At 50.6% G+C, this 21,000-nt stretch overlaps 2 protein-coding genes across 3 annotated transcripts; one reads left to right on the forward strand and one right to left on the reverse strand.

Moving 5' to 3' along the window:
• Positions 1-4,407: 4,407 nt before the first annotated feature.
• Ybx2 (Y-box binding protein 2) lies at positions 4,408-10,354 on the forward strand. Its single transcript, XM_026390459.2, has 9 exons — positions 4,408-4,709; positions 5,408-5,471; positions 6,820-6,853; positions 7,803-7,892; positions 8,467-8,751; positions 8,936-9,039; positions 9,283-9,460; positions 9,792-9,876; positions 9,979-10,354. Exons 1-8 carry the CDS (start codon positions 4,430-4,432, stop codon positions 9,840-9,842), a joined length of 1,086 nt encoding a protein of 361 aa, XP_026246244.1. The 5' UTR covers positions 4,408-4,429; the 3' UTR covers positions 9,843-9,876; positions 9,979-10,354.
• Positions 10,355-10,775: 421 nt separating this feature from the next.
• On the reverse strand, positions 10,776-17,399 carry Slc2a4 (solute carrier family 2 member 4). Of its 2 annotated transcripts, XM_026390456.2 has the most exons (12): positions 17,187-17,399; positions 16,229-16,406; positions 14,832-14,948; positions 14,549-14,721; positions 14,332-14,456; positions 14,104-14,219; positions 13,829-13,991; positions 13,536-13,723; positions 13,286-13,390; positions 13,034-13,135; positions 12,366-12,569; positions 10,776-11,856 (listed from the first exon to the last, which is right to left on the reverse strand). In XM_026390456.2, exons 2-12 carry the CDS (start codon positions 16,259-16,261, stop codon positions 11,653-11,655), a joined length of 1,530 nt encoding a protein of 509 aa, XP_026246241.1. In that variant the 5' UTR covers positions 16,262-16,406; positions 17,187-17,399; the 3' UTR covers positions 10,776-11,652. The 2 variants fall into 2 exon arrangements, with proteins under 2 accessions (XP_026246241.1, XP_026246242.1); XM_026390457.2 differs by lacking the exons at positions 13,286-13,390; positions 17,187-17,399 and having other exon boundaries at positions 16,229-16,570.
• Positions 17,400-21,000: the final 3,601 nt, after the last annotated feature.

Raw genomic sequence — 21,000 nt, forward strand, 5'->3', positions numbered from 1 at the left:
ATTGGTACTTTCTACATTTCTACATGAAGGAGATATAAGCTTTGGTATATTTATATATGTATATAGCATGATTCCATTAGATTCAGCCCATATTTCTTTCTCTTTCCCATTCTTCCTCCCTCCCTCTCATTCTCCTTCACTGATCTTCACTGTATCTTTATTATATCTAATCCCATTCCCCACTACCTTCTTTCCCTTACTGTGCTTTTAGCTATCACATATAAGAGAAAACTTTCCACCCTTGATTTTCTGGGTCTGGCTTATTTCACTTAGTCTGATTTTTCTCCATATTCATCATTTACTGGCAAGTGCCATAGTTTTGTTCTTCTTTATGACTGAGTAAAACTCCATTGTGTATATCTACCACATTTTCTTGATCCATTCATCTACTGATGAGCATTTGGATTGATTCCATGATTTGGCTGTTGTGAATTGCGCTGCTAGAAACATTGTAGTAGCTGTATTACTATAATATTCTGATTTTAATTCTTTTGCATAAGTACTGAGGAGTGAGATTGCTGGATCATATAGTGATTCCATCACTAGTTTTTGGAGGAATCTCCACACTGTTTTCCAAAGTGGTTATACTAATTTGCAGTCCCAACAACAGTGTATGGCTGTACCTTTTCCCTAATATCCTCACCAGCATTTATTATTTGTATTCTTGATCATTGGTATTCTGACTGGAGTGAGATGAAATCTTTTGATTTGCATTTCCCTGATTGCTAGAGATGTTGAACATTTTTTCATATATTTGTTGGTCTTTTGTGTTTCTTCTTTTGATAAATTTCTGTTCTTTTGTCCATTTATTAATTGGGTTATTTGGGGGTTTTTTGGCATTGAGTTTTTTTGAGTTCTTTATATATTCTGGATATTAATCCCTTGTCAGAGGAATAGCTGACAAAGATTTTTTTCCTATTCTGTAGGCTCTCTCTTTACTCTCATTTTCTTTGCCATGCAAAAGCTTCTAAACTTGATGGCATCCCACTTATTGATTCTTGGTTTTATTTCTTGAGCTTTGACCATATGTTTTCTTCTAGCAATTGCAACGTTTCTAGTCTAATTCCTAAGTTTTTTTTTTAAAAGGAAAGATGTTTAAAACCAAATAAGAGTTGAATTCTTTTTTTTTTTAAAGAGAGAGCGAGAGAGGAGAGAGAGAGAATTTTTATTATTTATTTTTTAGTTCTCGGCAGACACAACATTTTTGTTGGTATGTGGTGCTGAGGATCGAACCCGGGCCGCACGCATGCCAGGCGAGCGCGCTACCGCTTGAGCCACATCCCCAGCCCATAATTCCTAAGTCTTTGATCCATTTTTGAATTGACTTTTGTGGAGGTGAAAGGGATCTAATTTAATTTTTCTACATGTAGATATCCAGTTTCTCCAGCACCATTTGCTTTTGTTTTGTTTTGGTACTGGAGATTGAACCCAGGGGTGCTCTACCACTGAGTTATATCCTTAGCCCTTTTTATTTTTTTTCTCCCTAAGTTTCTGAGGCTGCCTTCAAACTTTTGCTCCTCCTGCCTCAGCCTCTCTAGTAACTGGGATTATAGGTGTGTGCTACCATGCCGGGCCCCAGAACCATTTGTTTAAAAGGTGCCAAAAATGTATGTTGAAGAGTTGAAAGCCTTTTTAACAAATGGTTCTCTGTAAGTATGTGAATTTGCTTCTGTGTCTGCTATTCTATTCTATTGGTTTTTGCGTCTATTTTGATGTCAATGCCATGTTGTTTTTGCTACTATAGCTCTACAGCATAATTTGAGATTGGATATTGTGATGTCTCCTCCATCACTTTTCTTATTCCGAATGGCTTTGGCTACTCTTCCAAATGAATTTAAGCCATTGGTATTTTGATAGGGATTGCATTGAATCTGTATATTGCTTTTGGTAGTGTGGCCATTTTGACAATATTAATTCTGCCTATCCATCTTCTGGGATCTTCTTCAATTTCTTTTTTCAGTGTCCAATAGTTTTCATTGCAGAGAACTTTCACTTCCTTGGTTAGATTAACCACCCCCCAGCTTTTTTGAGAATATTGCAAAAGGGATAATTTCCCTGATTTCTTCTCAGCTGAATTGCTGTTGGAATGTAGAAAAGTTATTGATCTATGATTGTTTATCTTGTATCCTTTGACTTTGCTAAATTCATTTATTGGCTCTAGGAGTCTTCTGGTCGAATTTTGGGGGTCTTCTAGATAAAGGATCTTATCATCAACAAAAAGTGATAGTTTGACTTCTTTTTTTCCTATTTGTATCCCTTTATTTTCCTTCTCATTGTGACTGATTGCTCTGGCTAGTTTCAAGAACTACATTGAATAGAACTGGTGAGAGTGGACAACCTTGCCTTGTTTCTGGTTTTAGAGGAAAAGCTTTCAGTTTTTCCTCTATTCAGTATGAATGTTGTATTCGAGTTTGTCTGCCAAGGGTACTTTTCCCTGCAATACCCCATGCCTCTGCTTTCCTGACTTTTTCTTAATTTCACTACGAAAGTAAAGACACACACTCCCTTCATCTGAGCTTCCTTTCATCTTACCTTTCAAATGAACTCCGTGTATTTCCCATGTGATTCTTTGCTGCAGAGGTCACCCCATGAGGTATCTTGCTTGCTTTCCCCAGTCTTGGTCTCAGCTTCCCTTAAGCTCAGGGCTTACCACAGATAAACTGGTCCTTAACATGTTTGAGGAAGGGGTGGTCATTTCTGTATCCTTCACCGCCTCGCCTTGCGATGTAGTCGTTTGCTTATCTTTTCTCTTTTTCTGTCCACTGTGCCCAATGCCCTGGAAATCGAATCATCTGGCGGGATGGGTGGTGTGCATCAATCAGGTAGGCTAGTAGCTGGTGGACCGCCAAAGAAGCGCTATTTGGCAGCCTTTAAGACCGGCCGGCAGAGGGCGCGCCGGGATCGGGAGAGGCTGTGGCTGCGGCGGCTGCGGGACGCGGGCCCTAGCCAATACGCCTAGCACTGGGGAAGCAGACTTGGGGCAGAACGAGATGCGCGTGGAGGCATGTGTCTTGCTCTGGGACCCGCTGCCCTAACCAAAAATACGCCCTGCCCAGCGAGACTCGCGTCCTTCCGGGTGGGCGTTCTGGAGGAGCGACTTCTAGAGCCTCATTATTTAGGGAGGGAGATTGCGGCTCCTAGGACGGACTTCTCGGGCTTCAAGAAACCTGAGACAGCTGCGCACCAGTCATCTGTCTACTCATTTGTGAATTGGGGATCATTTATTTATTCAATAAATATTGAGCATTGTGCACTAGCGTATGTGCGTAGGGTTGGAGTAGAATTAATAAGCAAATAGGATCATTTCATATTTTCAAAAGTGCATTAAAAATAATGTATGATGTGATAGTGAGGCGTGATATGTACGCTGATATTTGAAGAGAGCCACTCTAACAGACACGGGGTGGGGGAGCGCATTGGAAGCAGAGGAAACTGCATGTGCCAAAACCAGACACTTCAGCACCCCATACATAGACGTGAGAGAAATACGGTGGGAGACATTAGAATTGTGACCGGTGAAGATGCTGGAATTACCTGGAAGAGGCTCCAGGGAACTTCCTGGGGCAAGGAAAACATATCTTGGTTAGGGTGTTGCCTACATGGATAGACATATCAAAACTCAGCAAAACTGCTTTGTGTGCTACATGTACCCTTTGTCTCAAAAACAAAATAAAAACGAGGGGCCCAGAAAACAACTGTTGAGTTGGTTAAATCGTTTTGCGGTGCTTTCCAGCCTGCCCTGCGAGCAGATACAGTCGCCCCATGTGCCGGGACATCCTCTAAGGAGAATGAATCAACGGTGGTGTCCCGGAGAAGGCGTCTACGCCTGCCAGGGTCTGGGCTAGGTCGGTCTAGAGGTTGAGGGCTAGCAGTGCCTCTCACCGCCCGACCTAAGGCTGCTGACAGCCGCGCTCCACCTAGGTCGTCAGGGGCAACCTTCGGAGCAGCGCCCCCGGCCCCGCCTTTCGCGCAGAGGCCAGGTGGCGGTTGGGGGCGCAACCAGCCCGTTTGATTTCCCGCGGCCGGTGGAAAGGGGCGGAGGGGGGAGGGGAAAATAGCTGTCAGCCAATGGGCTGAGCTGGGAGAGGTCACGTGGCGCAAGAGGGGCGGGGCCCAGGTGTACTTACGGGGCAGCGGGCGGGGGCCTCCGCCTCGGTGCGAAGTCCAGGAGGCGGGGCTGGTGTGAGGGTCGGGGGGCTGCGCGACTAGGATTGGCCTGTGGTCGGGAGGCGGGGCTTGCGCGCGCCGCGGCAGCCGGCTGCTATTGGCCTGGGCTCAGGGCCCGCTGCCGCCGTGCGGGCGAGGCTCGGGGCGCGAGGACCGAGCGGGGCGGCGGGTCCGCGAGCCGGGGGGAGGGGCCGGGGCGGTGGCGGTGGCGGCGGAGGAGGAGGAGGAGGTGGCGGCGGGGGCCGGTACTGGACCCGGCGGGATGAGCGAGGTGGAGGCGGCAGTGGTGGCGACAGCGGCCCCCGCGGCGACGGTGCCCGCGACGGCGGCAGGGGTGGTAGCGGTGGTGGTACCGGTGCCCGCGGGAGAGCCGCAGAAAGCAGGCGGCGGGGCGGGCAGCGGCGGCGGGGGCGGAGCCGCCTCTGGCCCCGCTGCTGGGACCCCCTCGGCGCCAGGCTCACGCACCCCTGGCAACCCGGTGACGGCGGCCTCGGGGACCCCCGCGCCCCCGGCTCGGAGTCAGGCGGACAAGCCGGTGCTGGGTGAGGGGGGGCGCACGCGCCAGGGCGGCTCTAAGGGGTAGGCGGACTGGGGGAGGGGCAGCGTGGGGCCTGACAGGGTCTAGAGAGCCGAAGATGGGCTTGGCCCCGAGGCCCATGGGCCTGAGCTGGGAACTGCGGACCAAAGTGGATTCCCCTGGAGGGAAATCTTGCTATGCCTTCCGGGGGTGGGGGTGGGGGTAGGGGTGGGGCAGAGCAGAGCCAGGGCTAGCAGGTTCAGCCAAGGCCTTGGGGTGGAGAATAAACCCTGATTTCGACCACGCCTCTGGGGCGGGAGGCTTGGCCCAGTTGACTTCGTTAGCATGGGGTAAACTCTGACTTGGGAAGCAGGTGCACTGGGGACCCTTACATTGGGAGGGCTAGAAAAGCTCTTGAGTTATAACCTGAGGGTGGCACTCAGTGGATCAGGTGAGTACCGGTTCTAGGTGAAGGACCTGGAATTATATAGCATGAGAGGAACATGCCCTAGAGTTGGGTTTTGAAAGCTTAAGCCTCCTGTGTGGATGATTCAATTTGGTGGAATTGGGATAAGAATACCTTAAAGCTAATAGTGAAACCTAGTTGTCTTGAAAATAAGCTTAATAGGAAGGCAGGTTAGATTTTTTTGGAGTGTCTCAAAACTCAGTCCAACTCCATCTCTTCCCCCCACTTACTATCCCCACTGCATCTCTGCCTGGCAGCAATCCAAGTCCTGGGCACTGTCAAATGGTTCAACGTCCGGAATGGTTACGGATTCATCAACAGGTATCCGAGGAACCCAGGGAGAGGGTGGAATGGGTGTCTTCGAACTGGTCTGTGGGACTGGACACCTTCCCAACCTCATCTCTACCCCTGCCAAGGCACATGGTTGCAATGTCCAGCTGACGCTGGTTGAGTCTTTAACCACAGCACAAACGTGTGCTTAGTGGCAAGATGAAGCCTCCTCCACATCTTCAAGGGCAAGCAGAGGATTAATGATCCAGGAACTTGGCAAACCTGGTTCTGACCTTCCTAGCTTCTGTCTCACCTTCAGGAATTTTCATTATTTTTAGTTTGCTGTACTTTGGGGGTGGAATTATGGCGCTCTCTCTACCTCAGGGCTCTGGGCTAGAATCTTCACTGATTTCCTGTTAAGGGAAGCACTTGAGGCACCCTCACGACTCGTCTCCCTTAAAGAGCTGTGACTCATTTGAATCCCCCACCTGATGGGACTGAGACTGGCTGTAGGGGGAGGGAGGAAGGAGGTAGTCCAGCCGGAGATTGTTGCTTCTCTTCTCTTGGCAGCCCCTCCCCTTCCAGCCTGGGAGAGGCTGTAGTGGTGGATTCTGAGCAGAGCCCCCAAGTGCAGCCTTCCCCAGCCCGGGCACCCTGCCCAGCCAAGCCCTCCTGGGAGGCCTTAGTTCCCTCTTAGCAGGCTGACCTTTGTGCAGATCCAAGTGCTTTTAAAGCTGGAACATTTGTTCTGGTGAAGGCAGGCTCCTGTGAAGAGTCCTTCTCCTCTCCCTCATCCTACAGGGTTCTAGGATAAACTAGGATTGTAGGCAAGGTAATGATAGAGAATGGATATTCTTTTCTCTCATCCTTGGTCCCTCTGTATGTTGAGAGGGAACCAGACTGTGGATTTACTTCCAGGCTGAGTATGAACATAAGGTTTTGTGGCTGTTTGGAACAAGTTCCTGACACCTTGTCCCCTTCCCAAAGTCATTCTGCACCTCTGGCCTGCTCCTTGGAAGTAAAAAGGAGATAGTGGAATTTTCCAGTCCCAGTAGGGACTGGGGGTGGGGGGTTGGCCAGAAACAGTTATAGCCTGCACCAGCAGGTTCTAAGGTGCCCTAGGGTAGAAGGTGGAGCACTCTGTAGGTAAAGAGCTGTCCCAGCTCTTTCAAGGTGCCTTTGCCTTCTCTTCCATTCCTGTCTCATGAAGACCAGGATTTTCACTGAGGTTTTAGGTGTACCTCTCTATACCAGCTTTTGGGGGTCCTGTCTATGCTCCAAGTAACTGAAATCTGAAGAGGATGGGCCACCAATCTTAGGAATGGACAGCTAGGGAGGCCTTAGTGGAACTGAGTGTCTTATTAAAATCACCCCCTTAACGACCCATCCTGTTCTGCAGGAATGACACCAAGGAGGATGTCTTTGTTCACCAGGTAAGCTAGGTTGGCTTTCTGAGGGGAGGAACCGGCCCTCTCTTTGAAGGCCTTTCCCATAACCCTTAGCTACAGTCCTTCTCCAGCTCCTCAACGTGGAAATAGCCACTGCCCACGTGGAAATAGCCACTCTCCCATCTGCCTCAGGTGCTTGTATCAACCATTAGCCCCAATTGTGTTGGGTTACTGAACGGCTGTCAGTGTGTTTTGCCCTCTGGGCACTACATGCTCTCCACCTACTGGGACCTGTTAACACCACAGGAAGGAATCAGGCAGTTTTCCAAGGGAAAGAACTCAGGTCCAAGAGACTTGGGTGCAGTGGTTCTCAAAGTATGGTCCTGGCACCACCAGCAGCATCACCTGATATCCAAATTCTCAGGCCCCGCCCCAAGCTACCGAATCAGTCAGATCTTGGGGTTGGGCACCGTTTTAACAAGCTCCCAGGTGATTCTGCTGCTCGCTAGTTTGAGAACCACTGCCTTGGTGTAAAGAGCTCTCTGGGATTGAGGTAAGAAGCACAGTATGTTTTACCCATTTTGCAATTTAAGACTGTCTCTGCTTTTTGTTTTGCTTTTGATTTCCTCTTTCTTGCCTCCCTTTTTGAAGTCCCTGAGGGGTATAGGAGGGAAGGGAGAGAGTATCCTGGGGAAAGTGATAACTTCTCAGTGGATCCCCAGGCTCCTAGTTTGACTTTTCCCCTACTAAATTTTTCTTTCTTTCTTTCAATGCCAGGTATAGAATCCAGGGCCTTTCACATGCTAAGCATGCATTCTACCACTAAGCTACACCCCAGCCCCTCCCCTACTAAACTTTGACCATCTTTGGCTCTGCCCTCCAGCTCTGGACCCCAAGTAAAATGTTGAATGGAATTGGGTGGTGGACCCAGCAAGGGTGGAACAGACTGTGCTTTTGCTGCCCTCACTTTTCTCATGGCCTTTCCCCCAACCAGACAGCTATTAAAAGAAACAACCCCAGGAAGTTTCTGCGCAGCGTTGGAGATGGGGAGACTGTGGAGTTTGATGTCGTGGAAGGAGAGAAGGTTTGGGGGCTGCTGTGGGGTCTAGAGTTGGCCAGGCTTGTGGGGGAGTGTCCTGGAGGTCAGCCCAGGCTTTGACCCTTCTGGGACCAGCTCTGCCTCTGGGAATGGGGCTATGTTCTCACCAGGATGTGTCTTAACACTAAGGATGTTCTAAATAATGTGTCCATGTCTTCAGTCAGTAGTATCAAGGTGTCTTCTCAGTAGTTCACCAAGCACTTCCATGTCTGTTTTCCATATGGGGCCCATCCCCAGCAGGATGCTTCTGAGTCAGTCCTCTGGAGCAAAAGATGGACAGTAGCTGCCAGCCCTTTCTCCACCCCATGGTCTTCGGGGGGAGGGTGCCATAACAGTTATTTCAAAAGGACAAGCTGTTCTTTCCTAGATGAGTACCAACTCACTGTTGCCCTTTGGCAGGGTGGGGGAGCTGGATAAGTATAAGAGGAGCCACAGGAGAGCTAGATAGGGGACTTGGGCTGGAAGACAGAAGAGACTCCAGTGATTCCAGCAAGTTTGCAAATGTTGTGCGTTTGTCATGGGGTGGGGGGTTCTGACGATTCCCCTTCCACATTTCCAGGGTGCAGAAGCTGCCAATGTAACTGGGCCTGGGGGGGTGCCAGTGAAAGGCAGCCGCTATGCCCCCAATCGACGTAGATTCCGCCGATTCATCCCCCGGCCTCGCCCAGCTGCCCCACCACCTATGGTGGCAGAGGCTCCCTCAGGTGGAACAGAACCTGGTAGTGAAGGGGAGCGGGCTGAGGACTCTGGTCAGCGGCCCAGACGACGGCGCCCACCACCTTTCTTCTACCGAAGACGGTTTGTGCGAGGCCCTCGGCCCCCTAACCAGCAGCAGCCTATAGAGGTGAGGAGAAGCTGCAGTAAGGGAGCCCTCTACTAAAATTTTAGGCAGAAGTGGGAATTGGTGAGGTTAGAGACTACAGGGTCCACAAAGGAAGTGGAACTAAGGGCTGGGAAGAGCCAGGGATAACCTGGCCTCTGGACAGCCAGGGTTCCTACAGCCCACCAAGGCCTTTGTATATTCCCAGGGCACTGATGGGGTAGAACCCAAAGAGACAGCTCCGCTAGAGGTGGACCAACAGCAGGGAGATGAGCGGGTGCCTCCACCCAGATTCCGGCCCAGATACCGAAGGTAAGACTCCTTTTCTGGGGCTCAGTTTCTCTTTGCTGTCTGGTGTTTAGTCTTTGCAAAAGGGGAAGAGTTTTACAAGTGCCTAAAGTTAATGGTTAGGGTACCCAGAGGGAAGCAGGACTTACATGGAGCTGAAAGCCTGGCTTTTGGAGATGGGAATAGGGAAGCTGGGGAAGTCCTGGTGAGAGAAGTGGTCTGCCCTGGGTTCCATAGTCCCTTCATGGCTTCTGCTTCTTTTCCTAGGCCTTTCCGCCCCAGGCCACCTCAGCAGCCTACCACTGAAGGTGGGGATGGTGAGACCAAGCCCAGCCAAGGCCCCACTGATGGTTCCCGGCCTGAGCCCCAGCGCCCACGAAACCGCCCCTACTTCCAGCGGCGACGGCAGCAGCCCCCTGGCCCCCGGCAGCCCACAGCCCCAGAGGTGAGGATAGTGGAATTGGGAGTGGGGGGAAATGGCTGGGACCAGCTGTCCCATTTTTGGCCCTTTCCCTTCCCTTTATTACTGTGCCACTCCCCTGTCTCTGTCCTTTCATGTAGATTGCTAGGGCCATCCTTGGTGTAGGTACTATATCAATCAGCCCCAGCAGAGACAATCAAACCATGCAAAACCCCACCCCCACCTCAGCTCTGCTTGGAGCCTTAGCACCAGCCTGTGGGTAGAAATTGTTGGGGAAAGGAGGGCGAAAGGGAAAGACAGAAGGCATGAAGCTTCCTGAAGAACAAGAAGCCTAATTGACTACCATTTTCTCTAGACCTCAGCCCCCATCAATAGTGGGGACCCCCCCACCACCATACTGGAGTGATTCCAACTCAAAGGACACCCAGAACTACCATCTGGTGAGAGGCTGCTCTTTTCAGAGGGCAGGTAGCAAGAAGGCTGGGGAATGGGTCATGATTAAGTTTATGTTCATGATTTGTCTGTTTCTTTTGTTCTTTTAGGTATCTGCCAGTTTTTTCCAACTGACTTGTACCCTACCCAGCACCCCCTCCCTCCTTTCCCATAACTCATGACATCAGAAGACCGGCTTTTCCCCTTTTCCTTGAGACTCAGGAGGGCTAAAGCAACAGCCTTTTGCATTTTTTCCCCCATTCTTCCCTGTCAAGGGTTGAAGGAAGGGCTCCATCCTTAGTGTTCGGAGGCATCAACTTCCTCCCCTAAGTCAGGCTGAGAAGGAACCAGCCAGCTCTTAACCTCCTCCTGGTTGCTTTTCTTTCCCACCCAGTTTATTTTTGTTTCCCTTCAACCCCCTACCTCTGAAGCCATTTTATGAACTGTCATGTGCCACCTGAGCCTCCAGTAAAAACAAAAACAGGCTTTCTTGTTGTCTTGGTCTCTGCCTCTTCTCTGTTCTGAAGAATTTGGATCACAGGTAACTCACTTCAGAACCATGGATGGTGAAGTGTGAGAAGATACGGGCAGTCAGCAGGGCCTGCCCTTGACTCTTTGCTCTGGTGTCCCTAGCTGTGCAGCTTTGATAAGTGCCTTCAACACTGAGATTCCCTGTTCCTGTCAAATAGGGATGATGCCTCCCTTGCAGTGCCTGGCACTTGTGGCTATTGTTTATTGAACATTTACTATTAAAGCAATAAAAAGTAATGGAAAAGGGCATGAGTGACAACATCTAGAGGATTCTGAGGCCTGGAGGTGAGGCAAGACAGAGGAGGAAGAGGGGCAGGCGAAGTGGATTGTAGTCCCCGTTTCAGCCATCCTCCAGTGCCTCCATGACAGGACACTCTTCTCCATACAGTGACTTTATAGATGAATCTATATATACATATTTAGTACAACAGCCTTTTGGTTTCTGCTCCCTACCCATTCAAACATATACAAAAATATCCAAAGTCTCCTCTCATCCACTGTTTACAGGCAGTCATTCAAATCCCCTTTTGCCCTTAGTTGGTCAAAAGCCTGTGGGGACAGCACCCTTCCAGAACAGGAGTGGAGAAAAGAGCTGGGGCCCCCACTTGGCAGGCTTGGGGAACAACTGAGATGAGGCCCCAAGTTTACAGGCAGATGCCTTCTCTCCCTTCTCACCACATGAGGGTACATACTTTGTATTCCCTCTTACTCTGAAAGGCTGAGCCTGGAGGGAGGGAGGAGAGGCTAGATTTGGGGAGGGTGAGTCCTTTGCCCTAGAGGGGTCAAGACAGAGCCCCCTTCACCCAGACTCTATGTGGCAATAATTCAGTGAAAGTGCCAGGTTGTGGGAGGAGTCTAAGGTGGTGGGAAACTCAACTTCTGGTCTTATGTCCTGCTTTCTGCTTCAGTTTGTTCCACTGAAGAAGCCAGTCTAGAGCCACCTCTTCTCTAGCCCTTCTTCCCTAAAGGAGGTGGATGTATTCTGGAGAGGAGTTTGGGGTGGTAAAGGAGAGGGAAAACAACCCACCCTGACAGTCACGGCCTAACCACAACACATAAATAATCCAAAAGAGTCACACGAGGGGAATGAAGGGGTGCTCAGACCACCCTTCCCTTCAGCTTCCCAATTCTACCAGGTTGCAGGGTTTTTTCTCTACCCTGGAAGTAATGGGGAAGAGAGGGTTAAAGTGCTGCAGAGGAAAAGGGGATCTCAGGGGTGGAGAAAGCTGGTTCTCCCACCCCTGCCTTGCCCCTCAGTCATTCTCATCTGGCCCTAAGTATTCGAGTTCCGTGCTGGGTTTCACCTCCTGCTCTAAAAGAGAGGGTGTCCGACGGAAGGCGGCTGAGATCTGGTCAAACGTCCGGCCGCGGGTTTCAGGCACTTTTAAGAAGGTGAAGATGAAGAAGCCAAGCAGGAGGATCGCAAATAGAAGGAAGACGTAGGGACCCATAGCATCCTGGGATAAGTGGAGAAAGGTGTTGACAGAGTAGGGTGGCGTGGGATGGAAGGGATAGTTTCAGGCAAGTCAGGAACTAAATACTCCTAATAGGGAGCTGGGACTACTGCAGAAACAGGTGGACAATTCAAGGGGCAATGGAAATGACCAGAAATGAAGGATTATGCTGAAAAATGGATTATCTGGACCCAGACTCATTTCTCATCCCTTCACCATATTGCACTCAGAGGAGATTCCCAGCCATTTGTGGTATTAATACAAAGTTTAAATCATTTTATTCCTGGTCTAAGTTAAGTTATGCCACTAGTTTGTTCCAAAGACACCTGTGTTACTATCCAATCTAGTTCTGCCCCATTTTCCTTTGATTCTGGTGGAGCAGCTCCACCAAATTGATCCAAAGACCACCACTCTAGGGTTGGGGGTCCCTGACTGGAAAGCAAGCAGGATAGTGATGTGTTGCCCCCTCTATTCTCCAGTGTGGGAGATTGGGGCAGGGATGGGGGACCTACCGCAACATACTGGAAACCCATGCCAACGATGAAGTTGCAGGTCCAGTTGGAGAAACCAGCCACTGCCATGGCCGCTGGGCGGGGTCCCTGGCTGAAGAGCTCGGCCACGATGAACCAGGGTATGGGACCAGGGCCAATCTCAAAGAAAGCCACAAAGCCAAAGATGGCCACGATGGAGACATAGTTCATGGCTGGAACCCGCTCCTAGGGACCAGACAGGGAAGGTAGTGAAGCTGATTTCAGCTTTCTGGATATTTACCTGCATTTGACCTACAGGAGAATTGAAATCTACCCTTCCCAGCAGCTTGTGGGGGGGCGTGCCACCCTTCATTAGAACAGGCCCTGGAGCATTTCTGAGCACTGACACTATGTTGGCTGCCCCATGCAGATTTAAGGCAGAGGAAACATTCTGGTCTCAACTCCTATGATGATTGAGTCCCCATTGGCTCTAAATCTGAGTTCTTAGGAATTATTGTTCCTGAGGCTTGCCAGGGGCTCTTTCTCCTGGCTGACAAACTTGTGCTATAGCCAAGCACCCACGGTCCTGGCACATAGCAGCCCCAGGATTGAGGGCATGAATGTTAAGGTGTGATCCTGGCTAGCCACAGAACCTTGGGACCATTCCCATGGGTTGGGCTATTGGCCCGTCCCAGCCCCCCAGGCCTCACCAGCAGAAGCAGAGCCACAGTCATTAAGATGGCACAGCCACACATGCCTGACAGGCCCAGGAGATGAAGTGTTCGACGCCCAGCACGCTCCACCAAGAACACCTGTGGGAAGAGTTAGGGCTTGGCAGGGGACCTTCAAGACACAGGAAGTGGGAGCATGTTGACAGGTGGGGATAACCAAGAGCAGGGCCTTTCAGAAACCCCAGGGATGTGAAGCCTGTGGTGCAGTCCATTCCAGAGGCAAGTAGTTACCGAGACCAAGGTGAAGACAGTATTGACCACACCAGCTCCTATGGTGGCATAGGCTGGCTGCCCCACCCCTGCTGACTCGAAGATGCTAGTCGAATAATAGAAAACCTAGAGGTAAGGGAGAAGAAGAGGTGATGGCAGAGTTGTCCTGTTTTCCACTCCAGCCATACCAAATTGGACCAACCCTGAGTGTTAATGGAGGAAGTTAGTCCCCTTCTCCCCTCCCCAGGTCTGCTGGCTGCTCCATACGTACAGCATTGATGCCTGAGAGCTGCTGGCTCAGCTGCAACACAACTGCAATAACTAGGGGCTGCCGGTGGGTGCGGCTGCCAAGGAGTTGGAGCAGGGACAGTGGCCGCTCTCGCTCCAGCTTCCGCTTCTCATCCTTCAGCTCAGCCAGCGCATCAGACACATCGGCCCAGCCCGTCAGGCGCTTCAGACCTGGGGGTGGGGAGGGTCAGGACTGATGGGGCCTGAGAGGAGGCCAGGTACTAGCAAGTTAGGGTGGAGGTATGGGTCTCGGCTAGACACAGGGTGTGAGCTCACTCTTTCGCGCGGGCCCCTCCAGGTTTCGGATGATGTAGAGATAGCGGGGGCTCTCAGGGCAGAAGGGCAGCAGGACCAGCTGCACAAGGGCAGGAAGTACTGTGATGCCCAGGAGCAGTGGCCATAGAGTAGCAGTGCCCAACATGGACTCCAAGCCTAGCACCTATGGGAGAAGGTAGGGAAGGAAAGCAGGTGACTCATTCCTCCTGATGGACCTTGGAGGTCCACCCTAACCTAACCCCTGCCTAGTCTCCCACCAGGCCAAGCCTAGTTACCTGGGCGATCAGAATGCCAATGACGATGGCCAGTTGGTTGAGTGTCCCCAAGGCACCCCGAAGGTGAGTAGGGGCAATCTCCCCCACGTACATGGGCACCAGCCCTGATGTTAGCCCTGAGCAGAGGGAAGACAGGAGGGCTGAGTACAGCTGCCCACTCCCATTTGGAAACCCAAGTATGGTGAAGGAGAGTTCGATTCATGGCAGGGCTGCGGTGCTCACGGGTACCTGAATAGGCGCCAATCAGGAACCGTCCAAGAATGAGTATCTCATAGGAGGCAGTAGCATTGGCTAGGCCCATGAGGGTGCCCCCCAGCACTGCCAGGACATTGTTGGCCAACATAGCCCTTTTCCTAGTGAGCAAATAAAGAGTGGAGCTGTGAGTATCAGGGACCCATGCTGTGGCTCCCTTCCTAACCCCCACCCTTGCCCTCCAACCCCATACCTGCCCAGCCACTGAGAGATGATGCCAATGAGGAAAGAGGAAATCATGCCGCCCACAGAAAAGATGGCCACGGAGAGAGACCAGAGGGTAGTAAGGGTGCTTGGTGGAATGGAGCCAGGTCCCTCAGGACCCTGTCTCCCCAGCCATGTTTCATTGTAGCTTTGTTCAATCACCTGGAGGGATAGCATAGTAGTGATTCCCTGCAAACCCTTCCTTTTCCATCCCCTCAAGTCTCCCTGTCCTTGTTTGGGCACCTCTATCCTGCTAGCTGCAGGCCCCTCACCTTCTGTGGGGCATTGATGACTCCAATGTTGTAGCCAAACTGCAGGGAGCCAAGCACAGCTGAGAATACAGCAAGGACCAGGGTCCCAGTCACTCGCTGTCGAGGAGGTTCCCCATCCTGGACAGGCAGAAGCAGAGAGGAACATGTCATGTGGAATCATTCTTTCTTTCCTTTCCCCAGGGGCCTGGGCCCAGCTGGAGCCTGAAGATGCTGGGTTCCATCCAACATGCTGGGTGAGGGAAACTGGGCCATATTAGGAATTGCACAAAGATCTCAATGTAAACAGGAGCACAAAGAACCCAGTGGAACCAGGGCATGGAGGAGAAACTGAATGTTTGAGTCCACAGGCAGAGAAATGTTTGAGGACCTAAGCCTGAATTTCCCTGTGACCTTGGGACAGGCTCAGATTTGTATGACCTTGGGCAAGTCACTTTCCCATTCTGAACCTAAGTGTTTCCTCTTCTGTGAGCTGGGGGTGATGTTGCTTGCCTTGCTTGCCTGTCAGTGAAAGTGTTGTGAAAATCAAAACCGAATGTTTACAGTAACTCTAATAGTGCTAGTTTTATAACCTGACAAGTGCATTATCATCAGCCACTGTTCTCTTCCCTCCTCTCTGGGGGTTTTCTCAGTCAGCTACAGGAGGCCCCCAACAGGCCCAAGAAGGGCAATTCCAAAAAGGACATCCAGGTCATTCCTCAGGGGGTGGCCTTCTATTTCTCTGCCCTGGCCTCCCCTCTCCTTCTAAGCTCCGACCAAGGGCTGGGGGCTGTGCCGGGGTTCTGCCAGGGAGAGCCATGCCCAGGGAAGAGGGAGGGATGGTGGCGTGAGGGGCGGTGGCAGTGGTGGCTGCTCGCTGGCGGCACAGACTGTCTCCGAGCAGAAACCTGAGCTGGGGGAGGGGGGGCTGACACTCCCCTCTACCCCTCCACCCACAACGGGCCAAGAGAAAGTTCAGCGTCCTGGAGATCCGCCAGGAGTGGGGGGTGGGGCCCAGGGAGAGCCTCCAGTCCTCGAAACACTGCCTGTGAGCCGGGACAAGAGGACAGCTACTGGGGGCCAGATCCTCCCGGATGTGGAGGCTTTTCCCAAGTTGGATAGAGCGCAGGGCGTCCCAGAGTAGGGCGCAACTCCGCAGAGCCGGAAAGCAGACGCACTCTGAACTCGGCAGAATCCAGTTGCGGCCTGAGCACCCGAAATGTGCCCCATACCCACTCTGCCTCTTGGCGAGACTGGAATTTGACAGTCACGGGTTGTCCAGGCTGGGTATAAATAGCCAGCCCCCCACCTCCACCCCTTACGCCTGAGCAGGAACACCCCCCTGCTGACCCCGGTCACGACCCCAGCCCAGGATAAGCTGGACCTGTGCCCCCGCCCCGCCCCCGCATGCTGAACCCTACTTCTGAGCCGATCTGTTGGAAGCCCGACGGCATCTTGTCTTAGAATAGCTGGAGGTGCAGGAGCTTCAGAGATGAGAAGTGACTGGGGAGTCTTTGACCCCGGTCCGGCAGGCAGAGGCGCGGGGACCACGGGTATCCTGGAGCAATGTGCGGAAGGCAGTCCTGGTGGGTCCCACAGCTACAAGCGAAGGAGACAGAAAGCAGCGGGGCTCCCTGGTATCTGGCAGAGCCCGGCTGGGGGAAAAGACCTGAGAAGCCCCTGCCACTTCACTCCCGCCCCGCTGCGGGACACGCCCTTCACAACACTCATTGGCCAGGAGCCCGCACACCCCAAAGGCCACGCCCCCTCGCTAAACCTGGGGCTTAGAGTTTGGCTTGATTTAGTGGGGCTGGCGGGGGAAACTACGCCCCTTACCGCCTGCGAGACACGCCCCTCGGGTTCCCGCCAGCTTCTGGCCCTAAAGTTTTTTTGAGCAGGGTTCGCCAGAAGAAAGGCCCCGCCCACCCACGTGTCAGGACTCCGCCCCCACCCTCTGAGATACCTAGCGGCGGATTTTTTTTATAGTCCAGCCGCAGGTCAGGCTGCTAGGACGAAGATGTGGGGATGGGCCAGGTGTACTTGCCCGGGGATGGGAGAACTCCAATAGCATGACACAGAGCGTGCGAGCCCGCGCGCGGGGTGTGTGAAGAACAATGCCCCGAAGTAACCCCGAGTGGCGACTATTTTTAGCTCCCACGGTATACTCCGCCAAATGTCAGGTCCCCGGTGTCCCGGCCTGTCCTGGGCGGGGAAGGGCAGGGAGATGGAGCCTTAAAGGGTCCGCGACAAGCTTCCCACGCAGGGATGGCCCTGGGAGCCAGGAATTTCCGTTCTTGTTGGGTCTGGTGGCAAAGCCACCAAGTGAAAGAGCACAATGGGTTCCGCGGTCCTTTCTTTTCATGCATCCCTGTTCCATACCTTGCCTGTTGGCACCGTCCTCTACACTCATTCCACGTTGGTTCCTCGAGGTGTCCCAAGGGACAGGTGCTCACGCAGATCACGCCGCCAACCCTGAGGTCCCTGAGCTGCCATACATGTGCTGGTCGCGTGGACGACACTCTCTCCAGAGCCTGCTCCGGGTTTGGATCCCCAGCCAAACCCCAGCGAAGAGGGCGCGACCCACGGTCAGCGGGTCTAGGAAGAAAAGACGGACACCTAGAGTTTAGAGAGCTCGCTGCTCAAAAAACCCGCCTCAGAAGCGCGGGGCTGTAGTGCCACCTGGAGGGAGAGCGAGGAGCCGTAGCGTATTGGACCAGGGTAGCCTAACACCGTAGGTCCCTGGGCATTCTACCTGCCTAAGGCTTCAGTTATGTTCAAGCCAAGCTTCTGTGGAGCTCTAGACCCACGTGTGCAGCTATCGTCGTGAAGGGGTAGTTCACACCATCGGCATGTTCAAACCTGCTGCTCCGCGTCCTAACTTCCTTATCACCCCTATGTTGGAGATCATGTTTGATCTCCTACTGTCCAGCATCCCTCTACCCGCTAACATTTGTGTTCTGACCTTTTCTCATTTGTCTGATTTTATCTCTGTATTCTGCCACTTTGGAACACCATATCCCTGATTGGTCTTGCTGCCTTTCCTCTTCCTTTAACAGGAAGGCAGCGCGCAATTTTCAAATTGGAAGACCGATGTTGTTGCGCCCGCCTGTAATCCCAGAGACTCTGGAGATTGAGGCAGGTGGCTCTCAATTTCCAATCCAGTCTCAAAATTCAAAAATTAAAAGGGCTGGGGATGGGGCTGGGGGTGTGGCTCAAGTGGTAGCGCGCTCGCCTGGCATGCGTGCTGCCCAGGTTCGATCCTCAGCACCACATACAAACAAAGATGTTGTGTCCGCCGAAACTAAAAAATAAATATTAAAAAAAAATTCTCTCTCTCTCTCTCTCTCTCTCTCTCTCTCTTAAAAAAAGGGGGGGGGGCGGGGGCTGGGGATGTAGTAGAGTGACAGAGCGCTCCCTATGTTCAATCTCTAGTACTGCAAAAATGTCTAACCTCACCCCAGTACCCCAAAGTCACTACATTTCTGTTGTTGCCTGTCAAGTTCAAACCCTCCTGCCTTTCTGCTTTCATTTCTGCCTATCTATTACTCCTGCCTTTAATCCTTTCCTCTGAAGGTCAACGCCTAACTGCTTCATGTACTGGAATCCATTGTGCTCTTTCACTTGGTGCCTTTGCTACATGAATCACTACAACCTGGGAAGCCTGAGGTCCTGCATTCATCATTAAAAAACAAAAACAAACAAACAACAACAACAACAACAAAAAAAAAAACTCCCCATCCTCTGTGAAGCTTTCTTGGACATTCCTCCAGAAAGATGTGTGTTCTTACACATAGTCTGTTATCATTCATTTCTCCTCCTTTCGGTAATTCAACCGCAAAGGGTAGAAAGTCATCTTGTTTCTCTGTATCTCTAGTATTCAGCTTTTTGTTGTTGTTGTTGTTGTTGTTGTTGAATGAATTAAAAAAAAAACCACTAACTTTTGTTGAATAAATGCACTAAGGGTCTGTTGCATATGGATGGCAACAATCACTTAAGAGCAGAAAGGAAGAAAACAGATTGCTGGTAGGAGAGGGACTGACTGATCAGAAAGGTAAAAGGAGAATCAGGGATGCTGGAATGCTACCAAAGGAGAAGGTCAGGGAGAAAGAAAATCAGCAGAGCAAGGTGCCAAGAGTTAAAAAGAAGAGTAGGAAGGGAGCACAGACTGCAGTGCAGTGAGTGGGTGCAGAGCTGGGGTCCAGTGCTCTGGGTTCTAACCTGCCACTTGGGACAAGTTTCATTTCTGATGTTTCTCAGGGATGGACCTTTCTAGGTGTTTAAACCCAGAGAATGTGGAATCAGGAAGAGCAAGTCAGAACTGAAATATAAGGAGACAGGATAGTTTAAAGAGTATGGAAAAAGTAATGGAGAAATAGAAGAGGAGCTAAAAGAAGAAAAAGGAGTTGAAGGAAGAAGAGGAAAAAATGACAGGGAAGGTGGAAGAGGCTAAATTGATAGAAAAGAGAAACTACATGACAGCAGGGAGCTTTGCTTTGTAGCTTATGTGCATGTTGATCTTGTATAGTAATCCTTGGCTGGTTTATCTCAGATCCCATTGTAGACTTTTCTAAGCTTTCACTATCTTGGAGAGCTAATTCCTGCAGACTTTTGTTTTCTAAGCCCTTAGGCTAAGGAACTAGGAGGCTGGATGGCAGGAGAAATTCAGGATTGTCCCTAACCCATACCTTCATCTCCCATTTGGCTTCCAGTTTCAGGGAGGAATCCCTGACCATTTAGCTTCAGCAACACTACCTTCTCCCTCTCATCCCTTCCCTGTATTTTGTTTGCATATTTTAGTCTTAGGTGCAGAAGACTGATCTGATAACAGTTCTTTACAAATTGTCTTCACTGATCTATGTCTTCTTTTTATTTCATTTTATTTTATTTTTTTAAAGAGAGAATGAGAGAGGAGAGAGAGTGAGAGAGAGAGAGAGAATTTTTTTTTTAAAAGAAAGAGAGAGAGAATTTTTAAAATATTTATTCTTTAGTTCTCTGCGGACACAACATCTTTGTTTGTATGTGGTGCTGAGGATCGAACCTGGGCCTCACGCATGCCAGGCGAGCGCGCTACCGCTTGAGCCACATCCCCAGCCCGAGAATTTTTTTTTAATATTTATTTTTTAGTTCTCGGCGGACACAACATCTTTGTTGGTATGTGGTGCTGAGGATCGAACCCGGGCCGCACACATGGCAGGCGAGCGCACTACCGCTTGAGCCACATCCCCAGCCCCTATTTTATCTTTTTAAATTTAATTTTGGTAACTGCAGTTGAACCCAGGGATACTTAACCATTGAGCCACATCCCCAGCAATATTTTGCATTTTATTTAGAGACAGGGTCTCACTGAGTTACTTAGCACCTCACCACTGCTGAGGATGGTTTTGAACTCATGATCCTCCTGCCTCAGCCTCCGGGCCACTGGGATTACAGACATGCGCCACCATGCCCCATTTCTGTGCAGGCATTTTTAATTTCTGTAAATAGCATCTTGTCATATATTTTATTCTGATCTTACTTTTTGTGTGCGTGTGCTAGCAATCAGATCCAGGACCTTGCACATGCTAAATATGTGAGTTATACGCATGGCCGTGGCATTATTATCTTCAATAAATATTGAGTTTGTAAAATCCACTTGTGGTCTGTGATTATCAAAGCTATTCCATGATACTCCATGGATCAGTCACAACACATTTTACCTACTAACAATCCCATTAATGGGCACCCATGTCACTCAACCACAACAAATAATGTGGCACCAGGCAGGTGTCACATGCTTGTAATCCCAGCAATTTGGGATACACACACACACACACACACACACACACACACACACACACACACATATATATATATATATATATATATATATATATATATGAATGAATATTTTCATACAAGGTCATTATGAACTCTGTTAGAATTTTTTTTTTTTTTTTTTTTTTTTGGTACCAGGATTGAATCCGGGAGCACTTAACCATTGAGTTACATCCCCAATGGTTATGAGACAGGGTCTTACTAAGCTGTTGAGGGCCTCACAAAGTTGAGGCTGGCTTTGAACTCATGATCCTCCTGCCTCAGCCTCCCCGCTCACTGGAATTACAGGCAGGCATCACTATGCCAGGCTTCCTGTTAGAATTTTTTTGGAAGATGTGTCTAGGTCTATGACTATGACTCTGTCTGTATTTATAAATAT

This window comes from Urocitellus parryii, chromosome 7, assembly GCF_045843805.1.
Source record: "Urocitellus parryii isolate mUroPar1 chromosome 7, mUroPar1.hap1, whole genome shotgun sequence".
In the NCBI taxonomy this organism is placed as follows: Eukaryota; Metazoa; Chordata; class Mammalia; order Rodentia; family Sciuridae; genus Urocitellus; species Urocitellus parryii.